Source organism: Oncorhynchus tshawytscha, linkage group LG26, assembly GCF_018296145.1.
Source record: "Oncorhynchus tshawytscha isolate Ot180627B linkage group LG26, Otsh_v2.0, whole genome shotgun sequence".
Classification (NCBI taxonomy): Eukaryota; Metazoa; Chordata; class Actinopteri; order Salmoniformes; family Salmonidae; genus Oncorhynchus; species Oncorhynchus tshawytscha.
The window spans coordinates 11,292,378-11,311,903 of record NC_056454.1 but is presented as its reverse complement, the minus strand read 5'-3'; the positions used below and the strand labels follow the sequence as shown (position 1 = coordinate 11,311,903).

At 42.8% G+C, this 19,526-nt stretch overlaps 1 protein-coding gene across 2 annotated transcripts in view; it reads left to right on the top strand.

The window, feature by feature from the left end:
* LOC112225162 (kalirin) overlaps nucleotides 1-18,920 on the top strand; it is a 288,186-nt gene extending 269,266 nt beyond the window's left edge. The window contains exons 51-61 of one of the 2 annotated variants that reach the window (XM_024388841.2): nucleotides 866-925; nucleotides 2,621-2,648; nucleotides 2,898-3,060; nucleotides 11,132-11,253; nucleotides 11,372-11,503; nucleotides 12,023-12,139; nucleotides 15,815-15,979; nucleotides 16,372-16,450; nucleotides 16,618-16,818; nucleotides 17,341-17,479; nucleotides 17,733-18,920. In XM_024388841.2, the coding sequence (XP_024244609.1) occupies nucleotides 866-925; nucleotides 2,621-2,648; nucleotides 2,898-3,060; nucleotides 11,132-11,253; nucleotides 11,372-11,503; nucleotides 12,023-12,139; nucleotides 15,815-15,979; nucleotides 16,372-16,450; nucleotides 16,618-16,818; nucleotides 17,341-17,479; nucleotides 17,733-18,278 (1,752 nt within the window). In that variant the 3' untranslated portion in view covers nucleotides 18,279-18,920. The remainder of the gene's footprint in view (nucleotides 1-865; nucleotides 926-2,620; nucleotides 2,649-2,897; nucleotides 3,061-11,131; nucleotides 11,254-11,371; nucleotides 11,504-12,022; nucleotides 12,140-15,814; nucleotides 15,980-16,371; nucleotides 16,451-16,617; nucleotides 16,819-17,340; nucleotides 17,480-17,732) is intronic. The other variant, XM_042306448.1, reaches the window with a different exon arrangement.
* Nucleotides 18,921-19,526: the final 606 nt, after the last annotated feature.

Sequence of the window (19,526 nt, the reverse complement as noted above, 5' to 3'; positions counted from 1 at the left end):
CCAATATTTATATACACCCAAAACAATGAGCTAATGAGGCGAGATTTTGCCTGGCATAGAAAATGTGCTCTCTCGTCAGGACACTGTTGTTCAAAGGAGCTAGCCAACAACACAGCTAACACAATCACTTCAAATAGAAGCTGGAAACACTGCAAACTAGCTGCACTTCGTTTTCTTGTACCTTTTTTCAGGTGACATTTCTTTGTATATATCCATAAAAATAATGCCAGCCGATTCATGATTTCGATTGGCTGAGAAACGCTGCCTGTCTCGTCCCGACTCCCATTCATTACAATGGGACAGCTGGAGATCGAATTTGAATATTGAAACAGTGTTGCAAATGTCGGAGAAACCGACAGCAAGTTTTATACATATCTCCGCTGTTGACAACGAAATGTTAGTCTAAAAGAAATGTGAGATAATCTCTAGATGCTTTTTATAGTGGAGATCAGGTTTATAAATTGCTTGGCTGGGCTGATGGGACCAGTGGATTGCACAGTCTGATGGAACAGAGTAAATAGGCATTTTAAGTCATAGATTTAGTCCGGTGGTAACTTGTGGAATAGACACCAGCTGTAATGCGGTTTTAACCAATCCGCATTCAGGATTAGACCCACTCGTTGTATAATAGCCTACAAAGAATCCTTGGCCCACATTCAGAAAGCTTCTCTGAGTGGAAGTGCTGACTGAGCTAGTATCAGTTTGACTTTTCGATCATAATGAATAAGATTGTATGGACAGATCCTACATCGGCACTCATACTCTGAGACACTTTGTGAATACGGGCCCTGACCATGCCTCTAGCTTGGGGACCCAGGGCCTTTGTAACCTCTCTAATTTTGCTTTCTCTCATCCCACACCGCAGGAGTCAAACAGCTCAGAGGAGTCAGATTGCGATGATGAACTCCCCAAAACTAGCATGGAGGTAGTAGTACACGCTGATCTGCCGTCATGCATGCTGCCCAGTTGAGTTTCTGTAGCTAACCCAGTGAGCACAAGAAGTTGAAAATGTCTTTTCAACATATTTTTCAACCAAAAAGACGTATTTGTAACGTCTTTTCAACGTCTTTTGCTCGTAGGGAAGTCTACATATTAGCAAGAGGAAACTACACAGAGCATCTTAGGGGTTTCCACTGTGGTCAGGAGCATTCTTCCAAAACACCAGGTTCCACATATTGTTGCACTAGCTACAGAGGTTTCATCCATAGAAATATAATCACTAGAACAGACATCCCCTTCCAAGTCGATGGTTATGCAATGGGTGGACTGGCGGCCATTTTGAAAATGTACCCTGAACAGGAACCAATTTTTGTTCCTGCTCCTTATCTGATAGCATTTTCTGGATCCAGCCTCAATGAGGCCATGGGTGGAGTTTGTAAATGCATTAGTCACTGATTGGTGCACACTATTAATATATCAGATAAGCACCTGAGGTGTAATCATTAGTCAAACGTATTGCAACAGAAACCGTTTACTCCAAACGGAAGATGTTTTTCAACGAAAAAAATCATTTATATTGGACAAAGTCAGGTAGGTCCCTCACCGTTTTGTTCCGTTTGGCTCTGTTTGGTTCCTAGTGATTACTCCCCTGAAACACATGAGCAAAAGAAAAAACATTTCAAATGCATCTTTTTGGTTGAAAAGACGTTGAAAATATGTATTTTCAATGTCTTGTGCTCACCTGCATAATCGTAACTCCTCTACAGCCTGTGGACCCCCAGGAACAGTAGCTGCTGCATGAGCAACAACTAATTGGATCCTAATAAACTAAACCAGCCTGCTCCCCTCTAAAGCTCGCTTGGTCCTGTGCGGCTCAGTTGGTAGAGCATGGCGGGTTCAATTCCTTCACAGGCAACCAATATTAAAAATAGATACACGCACAACCAACAGTAAGTTGCTAAATAGTCTGCTAAATGGCACATATTACTATTGAAAATGCTCTAAGTTCCTCCTCAGTTCCAGTTCGTGGTCATTGTATTGGAAAAGCATCCTCCTTTGCCTTTAACAGACTTGACCTATCAGCAGGTGTGTTAGTCTGTTGTAAAGATGTCCATCCTTTTTGATTTTCAATACAATTGTTCCTATTTCATGTCATTATATCCCTAAAGCAGTTTTAGTGATATTTTTGTAGGTGCTGCATGTTCCACTTGTCTGACCTCAAGCATCCACACATTCTCTTCTTGTGTAGCAGTGTGGTTTCCATGGAGCATTACTGCAACCTAGTGTTCCTACCTTGGAATAGGTTCATGAATGTGAAAAAAAGCCTCTCACAAACCCCTTGAAGCATGTTACTACTCCTGACCCATCTTCTTTTGGATCCCCTGGTGCTTGCATCCCATGCTGTTTTTTATTGAGAACAATATTTCTATTATGCGTTTTGTTCAAATGGGTTTTTGAAGATTTTTAAAGGCATAGTATGCCTGAATATCACAAATAAATGTGGGGTACGATGCCCTTGTACAGTAGCCTATATTGCAAATCATGTTTAAATGGTAGTACACAACTTTAACACAGAACTCTCTGAGGTATGTATGTATTCACTCACTGTAAAACAGTGTGTATTCCAAACAAGAACATTAGTTCATTCATATTGCCTAACAGCCGTACCTTTTCTTTGCAGATAATGAACCCCAATTTTATACAAGAAGGTAAGATGAACTATCGGAACATAAGCCCCTGCATTTCAATGCTTAAGAGTGAAATCAATCACTTAATTACTGATACGTCATGGATCCTGAGTCTGGTTGTCGATTCCCTAATAGTGCACTACTTTTGACCAGAGCTCCATGGGCCCTGGTCAAAAGTAGTGCTCTATCTAGTGTGTCATTTAGGATGTAGTGTATATTTGCTGTTAGAATGTGGTGTGGTTAGCTGACACTGTGTGTGAATGTATTTAGTGGCTCCAGAATTCCTGATACCACTAGCTGATGTGACATGTGCATTTGGGGAGACGGTGGTCTTGTGCTGTAAAGTGTGTGGACGTCCCAAACCCAACATCACTCTGAAAGGACCCGATCAGAGCCCGGTTGTCAACAACTGTCGGTTCACTATCAACATTAGGTAAATGGACTATAAGGTTTCTAGTTAGAAGTTCTAGATCTGATCTCCAACCCTGTTCCTGGAGCGCTACCCTCCTGTACAGTCTTGTCTCATAGACTAGACGTAACATAGTAAAGATACTCAAATCAGTATGATACTGTATGTTACGTTTGGTGTGGTTACTTAATGCAAAAAAACTAAAAAGGTGGTTGGTCGAGGGTATAACACGAATGTGCAGCAACCAAAAGGTTGAGCGTTCGAAACTCGTCGTCAATTTTAGCTAACTAGCAACTTTGCAACTACTTCGCATGTTAGCTAACCCTTGCCCAACCCTAACTCATCCCTTTAACCTAACTCCTTACCATAACACTTTAACTGAACCTTAACCCCTAGACTAGCTAATGTTAGCGTTGGCCACCTAGCTAATGTTAGCCACAACAAATTGCAATTCGCAACATATAATACAAAATGGATGATGGACTTCCACAGATGAATATACAGTGCCTTCAGAAAGTATTCACACTCCTTGACTTTTTCCAAATTTTGTTGTGCTAGAGTCTGAATTTAAAAATGATTAAATTTTGATTTCTTTGGGTCACTGACATACACACAATACCCCATAATGTCAACGTGGAATTATGTTATTTTTTGAAACATTTTTACAAATTAAGTAAAAATGAAAAGCTGCAATGTCTTGAGTCAATAAGTATTCAACCCCTTTGTTATGGCAAGCCTAAATAAGTTCAAATGTGCTTAACAAGTCACATAATAAGTTGTATGGACTCACTCTGTGTGCAATAATAGTGTTTTGCATGATTTTGGAATGACTACCTCATCTCTGTACCCCACACATACAATTATCTGTAAGGTCCCTCAGTCGAGCAGTGAATTTTAAACACAGATTCGACCACAAAGACCAGAGAGGTATTCCAATGCCTTGCAAAGAAGGGCACCTGTTGGTAGATGGGTAAAAAATGGATGGTGTATCAATACTCCCAGTTACTACAAAGATACAGGCATCGTTCCTAACTTAGTTGCCAGAGAGGAAGGAAACCTCTCAGGGATTTCACCATGAGGCCAGTGGTGACTTTAAAACAGTTAGTGTTGAATGGCTGAAAACTGAGGATGGATCAACAACATTGTAGTTACAGTGCATTCGGAAAGTATTCAGAAACCATGACTTTTTCCACATTTTGTTACATTAAAATGGATGAATCTAAAATGCTCATCAATCTACACACAATACCACATAATGACAAAGCCAAAAAAAAAAACTCGAAATTGAGATCAGTTGCATCCTGTTACTATTGATCATCCTTGATGTTTCTACAGCTTGATTGGAGTGCACCTGTGGTAAGTTCAATGGATTGAACATGATTTGGAAAGGCACACACCTGTCTGTATAAGGTCCCACAGTTGACCGTGTATGTCAGACCAAAAACCAAGCAATGAGGTCGAAGGAATTGTCCGTAGAGCTCTGAGACAGAATTGTGTCGAGGCACAAATCTGGGGAAGGGTACCAAAACATTTCTGCAGCATTGAAGATCCACAAGATCAGTGGCCTTCCATCATTCTTAAATGGATCAAGTTTAGAACCACCAAGACTCTTCCTAGAGCTGTCCGCTCGGCCAAACTGAGCAATTCGGGGAGAAGAGCCTTGGTCAGGAAGGTGACCCAAAAAAAACAATTGAATCAATTTTAAAATAAGGCCGTAAGGTAACAAAATGTGGATAATGTCAAGGGGCGGAATTCTTTCCGAATGCACTGTACTCCACAATACTTACCTAATTGACAGAGTGAAAAGAAGGAAGCCTGTACAGAATAGAAAATATTCCAAAACATGCAACCTTTTAGAGCTGGGTAGCATGGCCAGGCGTTCTAAGGCTCCATGTTAAGACTCCAGTCTTTACGGAGGCTTGGGTTCAATCCCATCACTGCCATCTTTAGTGAGGTTCTTTGCGCAAGTCTTCAATATCTACCAGCATTTCGCTACATCCGCAATAACATCTGCCAAATATGTGTATGTGACCGATAAAATTAGATTGGATTTGTTTGCAACAAGTGTGGTGGAATTATTGTAATCAAAAGGAGACTTACATTTCTTCAAAACAATAAAACATTTCATTTAATATATTTAATCACTGTCTCAACGTCAACAGTGATGTGGCGACTCTGGGATGCTGGCCTTCTAGTCAAAGTTGCAAAAAAAATCCATATCTAGGACTAACCAATAAAAATAAATGATTAACATGGAACACAGACACTGGATAGAGGAACTCTGCCTAGAAGGCCAGCATCCCGGAGTCGCCTCTTCACTGTTGATGTTGAGACTGGTGTTTTGCAGGTACTATTTAATGAAGCTGCCAGTTGAGGACTTGTGAGGCGTCTGCTTCTCAAACTAGACACTAATGTACTTGTCCTCTTGCTCAGTTGTGCGCCGGGGCCTCGCACTCCTCTTTCTATTTTGGTTAGAACCAGTTTGCGCTATTCTGTGAAGTGAGTAGTACACAGCGTTGTACGAGATCTTAAGTTTCTTGGCAATTTCTCACATGGAATAGCCTTCATTTCTCAGAACAAGAATAGACTGACGAGTTTCAGAAGAAAGGTCTTTGTTTCTGGCCATTTTGAGCCTGTAATCGAATCCACAAATGCTGATGCTCCAGATACTCAACTTGTCTAAAGAAGGCCAGTTTTATTGCTTCTTTAAATCAGGACACCAGTTTTCAGCTGTGCTAACATAATTGCAAAAGGGTTCTCTAATGATCAATTAGTCTTTTAAAATTATAAACTTGGATTAGCTAAGACAACATGCCATTGGAACAAAGGAGTGATGGTTGCTGATAATGGGCCTCTATGTAGATATTCCATTAAAAATCAGTAATTTCCAGCTACAATGGTAATTTACAACATGAACAATGTCTACACTGTATTTCTGATCAATTTTATGTTATTTTAATGGACAAAAAAGTGTTTTTCTTTCAAAAACAAGGACATTCTAAGTGACCCCAAATTTTTGAACGTTAGTGTGTATCTTCATAGACAGTGAAAAGCTCATATTTAATGCATAATTAAGTGCATGCAACAATGGAGTTTAATAAAATAAGCTTTAGTTATCTATCACACTCCAATGGATCAGCATGGTGGAAATGACTATTTCCATCCCAGAAACTAAAATTAGCATATCTTGTTGGACAAATCCAGGTAGTGGCTCTTGTTTAAGTAAAATGTATTCCGTTGTTGCCTAATGAACATGACCCAAGACAAGCATCATGATTCCACTATTTATAAGGCAATGCCTATAGACCAAATAGATTAAGATCAGTTTCACTCTCCGCATCAGAGTTCACCCTCTCCATTCACCAGGGCATGTTGAGAATAGTGTCAACATCTTTAGTTCATAACAGCAATCAAAACAATCAATCCATAATACATTAATTGCTTCACTCGTATAGTTAATGACATACTAAACACAAATCAGTCCTTCAGTTTAAAAAAATAATCAAAACCCATTTAATTATCCAACCCAAATTTACAATGACATTGCTCAGTGATTTAAATGAGTCCCGTCACCCGTCAAAAACCCTCAATTTAACGCACATCAACACTGGCAGAATGTACATTTACATTAACATACAGTATAATTATGCTATAATTTTAATTCTAGTTTTAACTTATCATGATTATAATTACAGATCAGTGACCTAATGCATTATTAATCTAAATTTACTATACATTTTATGTAGTGTGTAGACCTCTACAATCAACCTGACCCCTCCAGGCACTGATTCTTCTGGCATCTTCTTCATTGCCTTCCTCCGATAGCTTTACAGTTCAAAGTGGATGACCCATGAGAATGTCCCAATTTCAATGTCTCACCTGAGCCGCCACCACCTTTACCACCCATTATGTCTTGTCCATTTGTCAACCAGTATACCAGCAACATAAGAGACGTTTGGAACAGATTTCTCCCCATGCTCCCACCACGTGGACACCTGTCACACTCCTGAGAGAAAAGCAGTTGATGGCTCCAATTGGACGCTGCACACAGGGTTCAGGACTAAGGTCTCTCGGTAGAAGTGGTGCGGATAGGGCCGTATTGCACGCTTTTCCCCCCACTTTTCTTCAGTCAATTAGGGGTTTTGAGGTACACCTACGGTTCGGCCGCATTATCTCTTCCATGCATTAAAGACACAGACTCATGTCACCCTTCATGATAACCTCAAGAGAGAACAGATCAGAACAATAGTTTAGTTCAGTTCATTTTTGATTCAGGGAAATCCAGACAAGCAATTGACTATATGATCAATTATTCTTAATACCAATGTCTAAACATGTGTCAAAGAGAATAACAACCCTTTCAATTGAATTATTTATTTTCAAATGGGCTTATACTCCCCGTCACACTGGCAACTTCATCGCAGAGCCACAGGATCAGGATGTTAGACCGATAACCCACCGGGAGAAATCCCAACAATCCAGCAGACCTAATCTGGTGAGATTTGTATCAAAACAGAACAGAACAAACAACACAACAATACACCCCTTCACATATCACTCCAGGTGTGTAAACTTCAATCCAAAACCTCAGAGGACTGTTACTTCCCCCATTTTGACACACAACTCCCCATGTGAGTAATGTGTAAAAAAACAACACTACTACTGGTCAAAATAGAACTATAGAAACACTAACCCTTAACTCCATAAAGAACAAAAGGTATACCCATAAGGTCATAGGAACATAGACTTAAGACAGCCTACCCTTAGTCAAAGGCAACACCCTCTCCTTCTTCACATTGGTCCAAATCACAAATATGACTAAGAATGATAAACTATATCATAATTATCAATATTACAAATAACCTTCAAATCAGTATTACAAATTACCTTAAATTAATTATCCAAATGGCTTTCCAGTGAGAGTGATCAAACCACACAGGAAAGTCAGGAGAGAGGTCTTACAAACTCTCCAAAGAAGTGTTTCTTACTATATTAGATGAATTAATAAGAAACAGACAAACATTTCATATCCCAGGTTTCCAGTAAATGTCTTACGAAAATAATTCACATGTTCATTTAAAACTCTGAAAAGGAAAACTTCAGAAAAATGAAATGTCTGTGTGTGCCCCTTTTAAGATAACATGGCACTAAACCCAAATGAAATAGTACACTTACAATAAAATCAAAACATAGTATTTTAAAAACACCAACAAAGTCATAACAAGTGTGTTGTGTGTGTGTGTGGGTATTTGCAAACCTTAAGGTAAAAACACAAATGGCCAGGCCTTATTAAATTTGGTAGTTTTTGGCCTCAATCTCACTCACTGCTCTCCCAAAGACCACAGACCCCGGAAACATTTCAAGGAGACAATGAAACCCCCAGGCACCTTCAGACACTGCAACATGTATCTCGCCACCGAGTCAAACGATTCACTCCCATATTATATTATATGACTGGTCTCTTTTTTTCCATAACAAGGTAAAATGATCCTGGTGTCATTACTCGACCAATGTCCAACAACATACAGTTGAAGTCGGAAGTTTACATGCACCTTAGCCAAATACATTTAAACTCAGTTTTTCACAATTCCTGACATTTAATCCTAGGAAAAAATATGTTTTAGGTCAGTTAGGATCACCACTTTATTTTAAGAATGTGAAATGTCAGAATAATAGTAGAGAGAATGATTTATTTCAGCTTTTATTTCTTTCATCACATTCCCAGTGGGTCAGACATTTACATACACTCAATTAGTATTTGGTAGCATTGCCTTTAAATTGTTTAACTTGGGTCAAACATTTAGGGTAGCCTTCCACAAGCTTCCCACAATAAGTTGCGTGAATTTTGGCCCATTCCTCCTGACAGAGCTGGTGTAACTGAGTCAGGTTTGTAGGCCTCCTTGCTCGCACACACTTTTTCAGTTCTGCCCACACATTTTCTATAGGATTGAGGTCACACACAGATGTCACACACAGATGAGCATTCTAACAACCTCTTATTCTGTTGAGTAAAACAACCATTTGATGCAATAACAGCATTATAACATAATCTTGCAATTTTGCTCTCACACAAGGCACTAAAGTAATACTGCAAAACATTTGACAAAGCAATTCACTTTTTGTCCTGAATACAATGTTATGTTCGGGGCAAATCTAATACAACACATTACTGAGTACCATTCTACATATATTCAAGCATAGTGTTGGCTACATCATATTATGGGTATGCTTGTAATCGTTAAGGACTAGAGTGTTTTTCAGGATACAAAAATAAATTGAATGGAGCTAAGCACTGGCAAAATCCTAGAGGAAAATCTGGTGCAGTCTCCTTTCCACCGGGCACTGGGAGATGAATTCACCTTTCAGCAGGGCAACAACCTAAAAAAGGCCAAATCTACACTGGAGTTGCTTACCAAGGACAGTGAATGTTCCTGAGTGGCGGAGTTAAAGTTTTGACTTAAATCTAGATGAAAATGGTTGCCTAGCAATGATCAACAACCAATATGACAGAGCTTGAAGAATTTAAAAAAATAATAATGGGAAAATGTTGCACAATCCAGGTGTGAAAAGCTTTGAGACTTACCCAGAAAGACTCTGCAGTCGTTGCCAAAGTTGCTTCTACAAAGTATTGATTCAGGGGTGTTAATACTTATGTAAATGCTATATTTCTGTTTTTAATTTTCAAGTAAATTAGCAAACATTTCTAAAAACATGTTTTCACATTGTTGTTATGAAGTATTGTGTGTAGATGGTTGAGAGAAAACAGTTTAATCAATTTTAAATTCAGGCTGTAACACAACAAAATGTGGAAAAAGTCCAGGGTTAAATACTTTCTGAAGGTACTGTATACCGTACAAATATAACATATCATACTAAAAGCAGTGTCTCGGATTTACGTACAGAAGATGACAATGCAGGTTGTCCTGTAGGTTTTCACTCCAACCCTAATCTATGGCACCTAATTCTAATAATTAGCGGTTTGATAAACTGAATCAGGTTATTCAGAGCGAAAACTTACAGGAGGGTAGCTCTCCTTATTTTGTAATGAATTTTTTTACAATTCGCAATTTGTAGATATCGCTCTAAAACTAAACAGAAATCGACAATGCTTTAGGCTAGAAACAAGTAGTAAAATGCCCGAGGAAGATGCGACTCTGATGCACGAGAATGGTTTGTCTCTATGACATTCAGAAGCTTAGCTACAACCTTCTAAAGTCGAGGAGTCAAAGAAATCGGACTTTGCTTGGAAAGGGATCTTATACAATGTGTGACTGTCACTATCAATTGATCTATTCACTTTCTGTAAAAGAGAATATGTATAATTAAATTGAGGGTTCATATAAATGATCATATAACATATTTGGTAGTGGAATAACGTTTGGGGAAATCAGATCTAAACTTTATTTTCCTTATCCATTATTATTATTATCATTAAATAGCCTACCTAAAAGATGCCATGAGTCTTGCTAGACTATGTAAAATTGCAGGAAATTAGTTTCAAAACAACAACATTTTATTAGGACCTCCAGTTTGACATTTTTCAAATGTGATATAGGGGGCCCTGGGGAAACAAGTTTGGAACCCCTGGTCTAGATGAACGCAGGTATTTAGCGACATCCTGTGGAGCCTAATGGAGGATGGCTCACAGTAATGGCTCAAATAAATTAAGTGGAACGTGTCCAATTCGTGGAAACCATATGTTTGATAGTTCCATTCCAGTGGTACCCCACTATATAGGGAAAAGTTCCAATCTATTGTCTGAGTATTGCTTAAAGGTAATGCCTGTAGCCTAATCCTATTGTCCATTCATTGAGTAGACTAAACCTGTTGTTGGAGGACTAGCATGAACATTAGATGGAGCTCAGTAAAAGAAGCAATCAGCTAAAGCATACATCAACGTTCTGTCCCAAATGGCACCCAATTCCCTATGTTGTGCACTACTTTTGACCAGGACTTATAGGGTTACGGTCTATTTTAGTAGTGCACTATGTAAGGAATAGAGTGCCATTTGGGATTGAACTCAAATGTAACATAGGTCAAGCTCCATTTTCAGCAACCAATCCAACCTGGCCTCTTCTTCTCTGTCTGTCTCCAGGGATACGGGTGACATTCTGCTGAAGATCTGTAACCTAATGCCCCAGGACACTGGCATCTACACCTGTATGGCTGTCAACGACCATGGCACTGCCTCCTCCTCTGCCTCTATCAAAGTCCAAGGTAAGAGGAAAGGAAGAGAGGGGGGTTATGGATGATGGATATAGCGAGGAATGAGGTAGGAGTTGAGGTTCTCTATGACCATGGAGACTACTGATGTTGGGCTGATGTCTGTTCTCAGGTATCCCAACAGCACCTGCGAGGCCCGTGGCCCAGGAGGCCTGTAGCAATGCGGTGACTGTCCACTGGCTCCCCCCTGCCAGCTCAGCTAGCTGTGCCGTGTCCAGCTACACAGTAGAGTACAGGCAGGAAGGTACAGTAGACCCATCTCTGTTTCAGTATGATATGTTAGATAAAGGAATAATGACAGACACCAATGTCAGGTTCAATAGCCTTGTTTGTGCCTTGTACGAATGGCTACCACTGGAGTCCGGGGAACAGTCCGGCTAGTCGATTGCCTATCAACTAGACTCCGTAACATCATCCTTTTCAATAGAAAGTGCAAACATAAAGGCATAACATTAAATTCTTAACAGTCAGGTCATAACAATAGAAAAAGCATTACATTTTCTTTTTTACTTCAGTTGTCATCTTCCTTTTTTAATTTCAATTTAATTATTTAAGAACAAATATAGATTTTAATTAACCGAGGGCAAGTTAACAGTCCCTTGCTTACAGAGTAAGCCTGTCCGGTGGCTTGCACAGCCGACCCACCCGTGAGTAAGTATTGGCTCTGAAGGGTAGGATTAGGGGCACGAGCTGGAGAGCTTGGTGGGGTAGAAGCCTCACCTTCAGTTGGCCCATGTCTCAATTCTGCACCCCTTACCCTTAGGCCTGGACTGTGATCCAGCTCATCTAGGTGAGTGTATGGCGTGTTCTGGTTTGTCTGCTCTGCTACGCGCAGATCCACCCGATTGCGACGATAGAGGGAGCCACCAACATCCACCAGGTAAGAACGTGGTGCAACTCTCTGCAGGCATGTGCCCAGCCTCCAAAGTCCTGTGTGGTCTCCCGGCAGCGGTTTCATCCTTATCGTTTCACCCACCTCCAGCTCTGGTAGGTCCCGAGCAGTCCGGTCGTAGAAGCACTTAGCGAGCTGCTTTCTGTGACGCAGTTTGTCCGTGATGCCAACCATGACGCAGGGCTCAAGTAGCTTGTTAGCTACGGGGATGGTAGTCTTTAGACGTCTGGACAGAAGGCGTTGTGCTGGGCTGCTGTCCATGTTTTCAGTGGGTGTGTTCCTCCACTGTAAGATCGCTTTCCATGGGTCGTTGCTGTCGCGCAAGGCCCTGCTTAACAGGTTTTGTGCAATCTTGACAGCTGATTCTGCCTTGCCATTTGCTTTTGGGTGTCTTGGAGAGGAGGTCACGTGGTCAAACTCCCATTCTGAGGCGAAACGCTTGAACTGTGCAGTGAATTGTGGGCCATTGTCCGTGATTACCTTGTCAGGCTGACCTTGCCTTGTAAACTGCGCCTTGCAGCGCTTTATGACCGTCTCTGCAGACAAGTCAGGGAGCAGTTCAATTTCCCAAAAGTCAGAGTAGTGATCAACGATGAGAAGATAGTCCTTTTGTCTGTGGCTGAATAAGTCCATGCTGACGATTTGCCAGGCCCTTGTGGGCAGTTCGTGTGACATCATGGTTTCCTTTTGCTGTTCATGAGCGTACTCGTTGCATGTGGTACAGTTGCTGACAAAGTCTTTAATTTCTGCTTGCATGTTTGGCCAGTATAATGTTTCACGAGCCTGGCGGTAGCATGCATCACCTCCAACGTGACTGGAATGTATGCGGGTAAGCATCTCTGGACGTAGTGATTTGGGAATAATGACCTTCTGACCTCTGAACAAGACGCCATTTTGCACGCTGATCTCATCTCGAAAGGTCCAGTATTCTCTCACTGTGAAAGGTGTCTCCTCTTTCAGGTATGGCCAACCTGCGAGAGCCATGGACTTCAGTGACTGTAGGCGTTCGTCCTTGTCAGTGTGTTGCCTTATCTGGGCTAGGCGGTGATCTGTGACGTTTAAGTAGTCTGCCTGATTGATCTGTTGAACAACTTGTTGTTCCTGCCGTAGCGAACAGATGGCCTGCCGCTGATAGACAGTGCCTCTGCCTGTACATTGTGTTGTTGCCCTGCTCAGTGTGTCGCTAATGTACATCTCTGGTCCTGGCTTGTAAATGACCTTCAGGCTGTAGTTTTGCAGAGTCAGGAGCATGCTTTGAAGCCTCTTGGGCGCGTTGAGGAGAGGTTTACTGAATATGGCAATGAGTGGTTTGTGGTCAGTTTCAGCGATGACCAGGTCTCGCCCATATAAGTAGTGATGGAATCGCTGGCAGGAGAAGACGATGCTGAGGCACTCTTTCTCAATTTGTGCATAGTTTTGTTCGGTGGGGGTGAGTGCTCTTGGGCTGGCCTTCCTGCATAAGGCAGCATCCAAGTCCCCTTTGGCTGGAGTCGCTCTGGATTGTGACAGGCTTCATGACGTCGTAGTAGCGCAACACTGGCATGGATGAAGCCAGAGATTTCATCTCCTGCACTGCGGCCTCGTGCTTGGGTAGCCAGTGCCATGGTGTGTCTTTGTCCAGCAACCGGCGCAGAGGCTCACAGACTGCTGATAGGTGTGGCATGAACTTTGCAAAGCCGATGAGACGCTGTACTCCTTTTGCATCAGACGGGTTTGGCATGTCGAGGATCGCTCTGACCTTGTCTGGGTCCGGCTTCAGGCCTTTTGCCGAGAGAATGTGGCCATGGAAGTGGACGTCTTTCACCTTGAACTGCAGCTTCTTCAGGCCAAGGCGAAGCTTAACTGATCGGCAGCGCTCCATCAGTGCCAGGAGCTTCACATCGTGGTCGCGTACTGCTTCTTCATCTGTGTCACCACAGCCTACGATCAGGACATCATCTGCGATGGGTTCAATGCCCTTGAGCCCAGCCAGTAACTCGTGCTGCTTACGTTGGTATATCTCAGGCGCCACCGAGACACCAAACGGGAGCTTGAGCCAGCGTTTCCGACCCCAGGAGGTCCAGAAGGTAGTCATGAGGCTGCTTTCTTCATCCAGCTTGCATTGAAGGAATGCATCTCGGGCATCCACCAAGGTGAAAATCCTGGCCTTGGGAAGCTTATAGAGGACATCCTCTAGTGTCGGCATGATGTAGTGGGATCGTTTCAGTGCTTGGTTCAGATGCTTTGGGTCGATGCAGAACCTCAGCTTCTCTGTTTTTTTCACTATGACCATATTGCTGATCCAGTCAGTTGGTTCAGTCACAGATGTCATGTGGCCATCGGCCTCATACTTGTCCAGCTGGGCCTTCACAGCCACTTTCATTGCAATGGGCACATTGCGAGGAGCACACTGGACTGGAGTGATGCTCTCATCCACTTCAAAGTGTACCTCCCCAGGCACAGATTCAACGGGCATGTTGAATGCATCGTCATATCTGCTAAGTAGTTGTTCTTTGGACAGGGGTCCATGCTGGACATGATCCACAATGTGCAGGTCATTTGGTACAGTGAACTGCATCAGTCCCAGGCGTTCGCATGTAGAGCCTGAGAGGAGAGGATGTTGACTGGTTTTTACAATCTCAAACTCCAGCTTGTGTTTGCGTCCCCGAATAACACATTCGGTCTCAAAGGTGCCCATAGAGCTCATTAGCTCTCCTGAGTAGAGCTTTAGTCTAGTATCGCTGGGCAATAGATGTGTGTCAGGTGCCAGATTGATTTTGTCTTTGTAGCTAGTTGTGTACTGACTCACCCTCTTCCTGTTTACAGCTTCCGAAAACGAACCGCTCATAAATTACGTTTCTGGCGGGTTTGAAGTAATTCTCCAATGCATCCAATATAGCCTTTGCATCACACTGTTGACGTGCTGTGAGGGTGAGATTGTGTCGGTAGATATGCCTGCATTCGCTGCCCATTAAAATCCTCAGAGTTGCCGCTTGTACCTCGTTGGGTTTCTCATGTAGACCGGTCGCCAGCGCATAGTCCTCGAATTCATCCCTGAAGTTGTCCCAATTAGTATTCCAGTCCCCTGTGAGAACCATGGGATTTGGTGGCGGAATGTTCGCTGCCATAGCAATGGAATATGAGATTTCTTTGCCTTCAGTCATCGACGTAGGTAGTGATGCTAGCTAGGCAGCTAACAACGAGTTGATCAGTGTTGTGAGTAGGAAACGGTGTGTGTTCGCATATGGAACGTAACTGCGCCTATACTGTACTTAGCTACAAAAATAACAAACGTGTGTTTTCCGAGCCACTTCTGATACCATGTTTCAGTATGATATGTTAGATAAAGGAATAACGACAGACACCAATGTCAGGTTCAATAGCCTTGTTTGTGCCTTGTACGAATGGCTACCACTGGAGTCCGGGGAACAGTCCGGCTAGTCGATTGCCTATCAACTAGACTCCGTAACAATCTCTTCTGGCTCTGGGTGAAGTTGCACCAAGATACAGATTTAGGATCAGCCTCACCTCCCCAATGCTAACCCTAACCATTAGTAGGGGAAATGCAAAACTGACCCAAGATCACCATCTAGGCCCAACTTCACCTACAATTCACAAGCTACCGACAGTCACCTGAGATCATTGAGCTAGAACTTGTTGACCTCTTCATTCTCTTCCCTGCAGACTCCCTACTGTGGCAGCAGTCAGTGGTCTCTATGGTAGATGTGTGTGTTAAGATTGAAGATCTCATCCCTGGGGGGCACTACCAGTTCCGGGTCAGTGCCAGTAACCCCTGGGGGGTCAGTCCACCCAGCGAGCCCTCCAACATGGTGACCCTGCCCAGCGGGAGTGAGTCAAACCCTCCACCTTCACACTACAAGCAGGGAGGGAGTTAAGCTATATCTAGACTATGGATACGTCCTAAATGGCACCCTATTCCCTATATTGTGCACTACTTTTGACCAGGGCCCAGGTTCCTGCTCCTAGAATCCATACTAAATGGCACCCCATTCCCTATACAGTGCACTGCTTTTGACCAGAGCCCTATGGTCAAATGTAGGGCACCATAAAGGGAATAGGGTGCCATTTAGGAAGCATTGTCTTGGCATTTCACCCTCATCACAAAAACCAGTCATGGCAGATCGAGAGGTCCTTGAAGAAAGAAACGTTACTGTACGAATGTAGCGACAATGTAAATATTGACTAATAAAATATTCCATTTGTTTTCTCTCTATTCTAAGCTTCTACATATGATGGAATGGGCATTCAGTGGAAAGACAACTTTGAATCGAGTTTCACAGAAATTTGTGAGATTGGACGGTAAAGTACACCCCCCCGCTGTTTTAAAGCAGCCTATCATAATAATTTGTTGTATTTTATTGGGATTTTTCATTAAAATTCTCATAACAAAGGCTCACAGCAGCAGTTTACATCAATGAAATGTTTTACCTGTTACAACTACCCTCCTACTCCTCTCCCTTCTCCAGGGGTCGATTCTCCATAGTGAGAAAGTGTCTGAACAAGGCTAGCAAGAAGGAGGTGGCTGTGAAGTACATCACTAAGAAGATGCAAAAGAAGGAGCAGGTGGACCACGAGGCAGACATCTTGAGCCACGTCCAGCATCCTCAGCTGGTGGCTCTGACTGACACCTACGAGTCCCCCACCTCCCTCATGTTGGTCTTCGAGCTGTAAGGACATTTCTGCTGTGGACTTGGGCTGTTTCTCAATTTCCCTTGATTCCTTGCATCATCTCTTGCTCGCCTCCTTCTCAAAATGCATTGGAGAAGAAGGTCCGGGTGCAGGGACTTTGGACCTTATCCTCCAATACGATTGAGGAGGCGGCAAAGAGAGAGGAATCGAGAAAAGATTAATTGAGAAAGAGGGATAGATTATTGTACAGCCTGGTGTTTCAGTCTCTTTTTGCTTTTAGCCAACTCCTCGCTGTGTTGCCAACTGCCAACACTAACATGTGAAGCTCATGGAATGAAATTCATAGAAGAGAACCCAGTATAGGACCCTGGCTAGGGATTATAGTTTACACTTGGCTTTGTTAGTGTAAATGAACATAGTCATTGTTTGCATCCCAAATGGCACCCTATTCCCTACATTGGTCAAAATCAGTGCACTGTGTAGGGAATAGGGTGCCATTTGGGACGCACAATCGTGTCATAGTGTGGTCTGTATACATTTTTGTCTCGTGTTGCTCCCAGGCTGGAGGGTGGGAGGCTGTTGGACTACCTGGTGGCCCATGATGAGCTGATGGAGGAGAAGGTGGCCTTCTTTGTGAAGGACACCTTAGAGGCCTTGCAGCACCTCCACACCTGCAGAGTTGCCCATCTAGACCTTAAGGTGAACACAAAGCACACATCAGTACCAATGCTAAGAACATATATTAAAGTGACATTACACTTTAGTTTGACAGATGTTTTCAGACCTCTAAAGTAGTCTGTCAAGATGAAACCACGTCCCACGACGCCCCAAATGAATGGAAATTAGTTAACTTTTGTGGTCTAAAAGCACCTGAGAAACTTTCAGTGAAATGTCCCTTTTAACCTGATCTTGGTCAAACCCATTAACAAACGCATTCATATCGTGTCTCTAGCCTGAGAACCTCCTGGTGGATCTCCACGTGCCTGTTCCTTCTATCAAGCTCATAGATTTTGGAGATGCGGTCCAGGTGTCTCGCCACCGTTATGTCCATCTTCTCCTGGGCAACCCAGAGTTTGCGGCTCCTGAGCTGATCCAGGGCACAGCGGTGTCCCTGAGCACTGACGTTTGGAGCGCCGGGGTCCTGGCCTACGTCATGCTGAGCGGTGTCTCACCCTTCCTGGACGAGAGCCTGGAGGAGACGTGCGTCAATATCTGCAAGCTGGACTTCTGCTTCCCAGAGGACTACTTCCAGGGAGTGAGCCAGGCGGCCAGGGACTTCATCAGCTCTACCCTGCTGCAGGACCCCCGGAAGAGGCCCATTGCCACCGTCTGTCTTCAGCACCCCTGGGTGAGTGCCCACAGTGGAGACTACTCCAAGACCCCACTGGACACGGGTCGTCTGGCATCCTTCATCGACAGACGGAGACAACTACACGACGTGCGCCCTGTCACCAACATCAAGGGACTGTTGACCAGCAGCATGGGACACACCCTATAATTACCCCGTGAACAGCCAATTAACACAAAGGTGAAACGAAAAACACTCTGTTAGTAGTACTCTGGGGGTGTATTCACTAGGCATTTAACAGAACCAAACCGAAGTAAACTGAACCAAACGGGGATGGACCTACCTGAATTTGTCCAATAGAAACTTGTTTTCGTTGCTACTGTTTGGACTAATTATTACACCCCAGGACTCCGCCATTGAAACATGGTTTTCCATCTCTGGATACTAGATAATACCTGTAGCTTGTCAACAAACATGTTGTGTGAATATCATTACTGTGTTCAAGATGCCAGAAGACAAGACATTGGCATTTGATTGATCGAGATGTTTCAGAGCTATAGTATGAAGCCCTACCCCTCTTATGGTGTCCATGTATTGGAAATGCCAAAATTGTAATATATTATCCTTGGAAATGATTAACTAACTATCAGAGAAAGATCTATGAACGATAATAGAACTGTTGAATGTAATTTATTGTAGAATGTGGTCAGCCTTTGTAGAAGTGCTATTGTCTGTGAAGAAATATTCAGCGTTGATCCCTTAAGTGTGAAGATATAGTACGACGGTTATTTTTCCAGCGGTGCGGTTTGAGATATGAATGAAAGAATCCAACACGATTAACTTCTCACATCACTTTTGTACATCATTCTTGTTTGTCGGTAAACGTCTGTCACCTCCAAGCTCACTTTGAATGCATTTTGTTGGTTCCCCATTCATAGGTCTCAGGTTTAGTTGTGATTTGAATGGTCAAAGCTGGAAGGACAGGCTGCAAATTTCAATCCGAATAGGGCAGTGACCAAACAACGAATTGCATATTTCTCTTTCTTAGACCCAAATCGTTTACAACAAATCTGAGGTCTTCACATTAGCTCTCATCGCTCATGTAGTTGAGGTGAGTCGGACTGCCCTGCGACTTCAAAATCAGTGTCACCCTCGGCCCAAGAGGAATTTGTGTCTAATAGTTCAAACGGCCAGTGCAGTCAAAAACGTGACTTTCCTTAGTTCTATATTTCCACACTATGAGGTTGGAATAATACTGTGAAAATAATGATAATGGCCTTTTAGTGTTAGAGCTGTTAGAAAAGACCACCTGAAATTTCAGCCTGTTTTGTTGGGATGGAATTTTGTCCCACCTGGTGAGAATCTCTTTATTAGACCAATAAGAGAGTTCCAAACCTCTCAACCAATAACAGCTAGTTTATAGTTTTCCCCTCCCCACTCAGACCACTCCCAGACAGT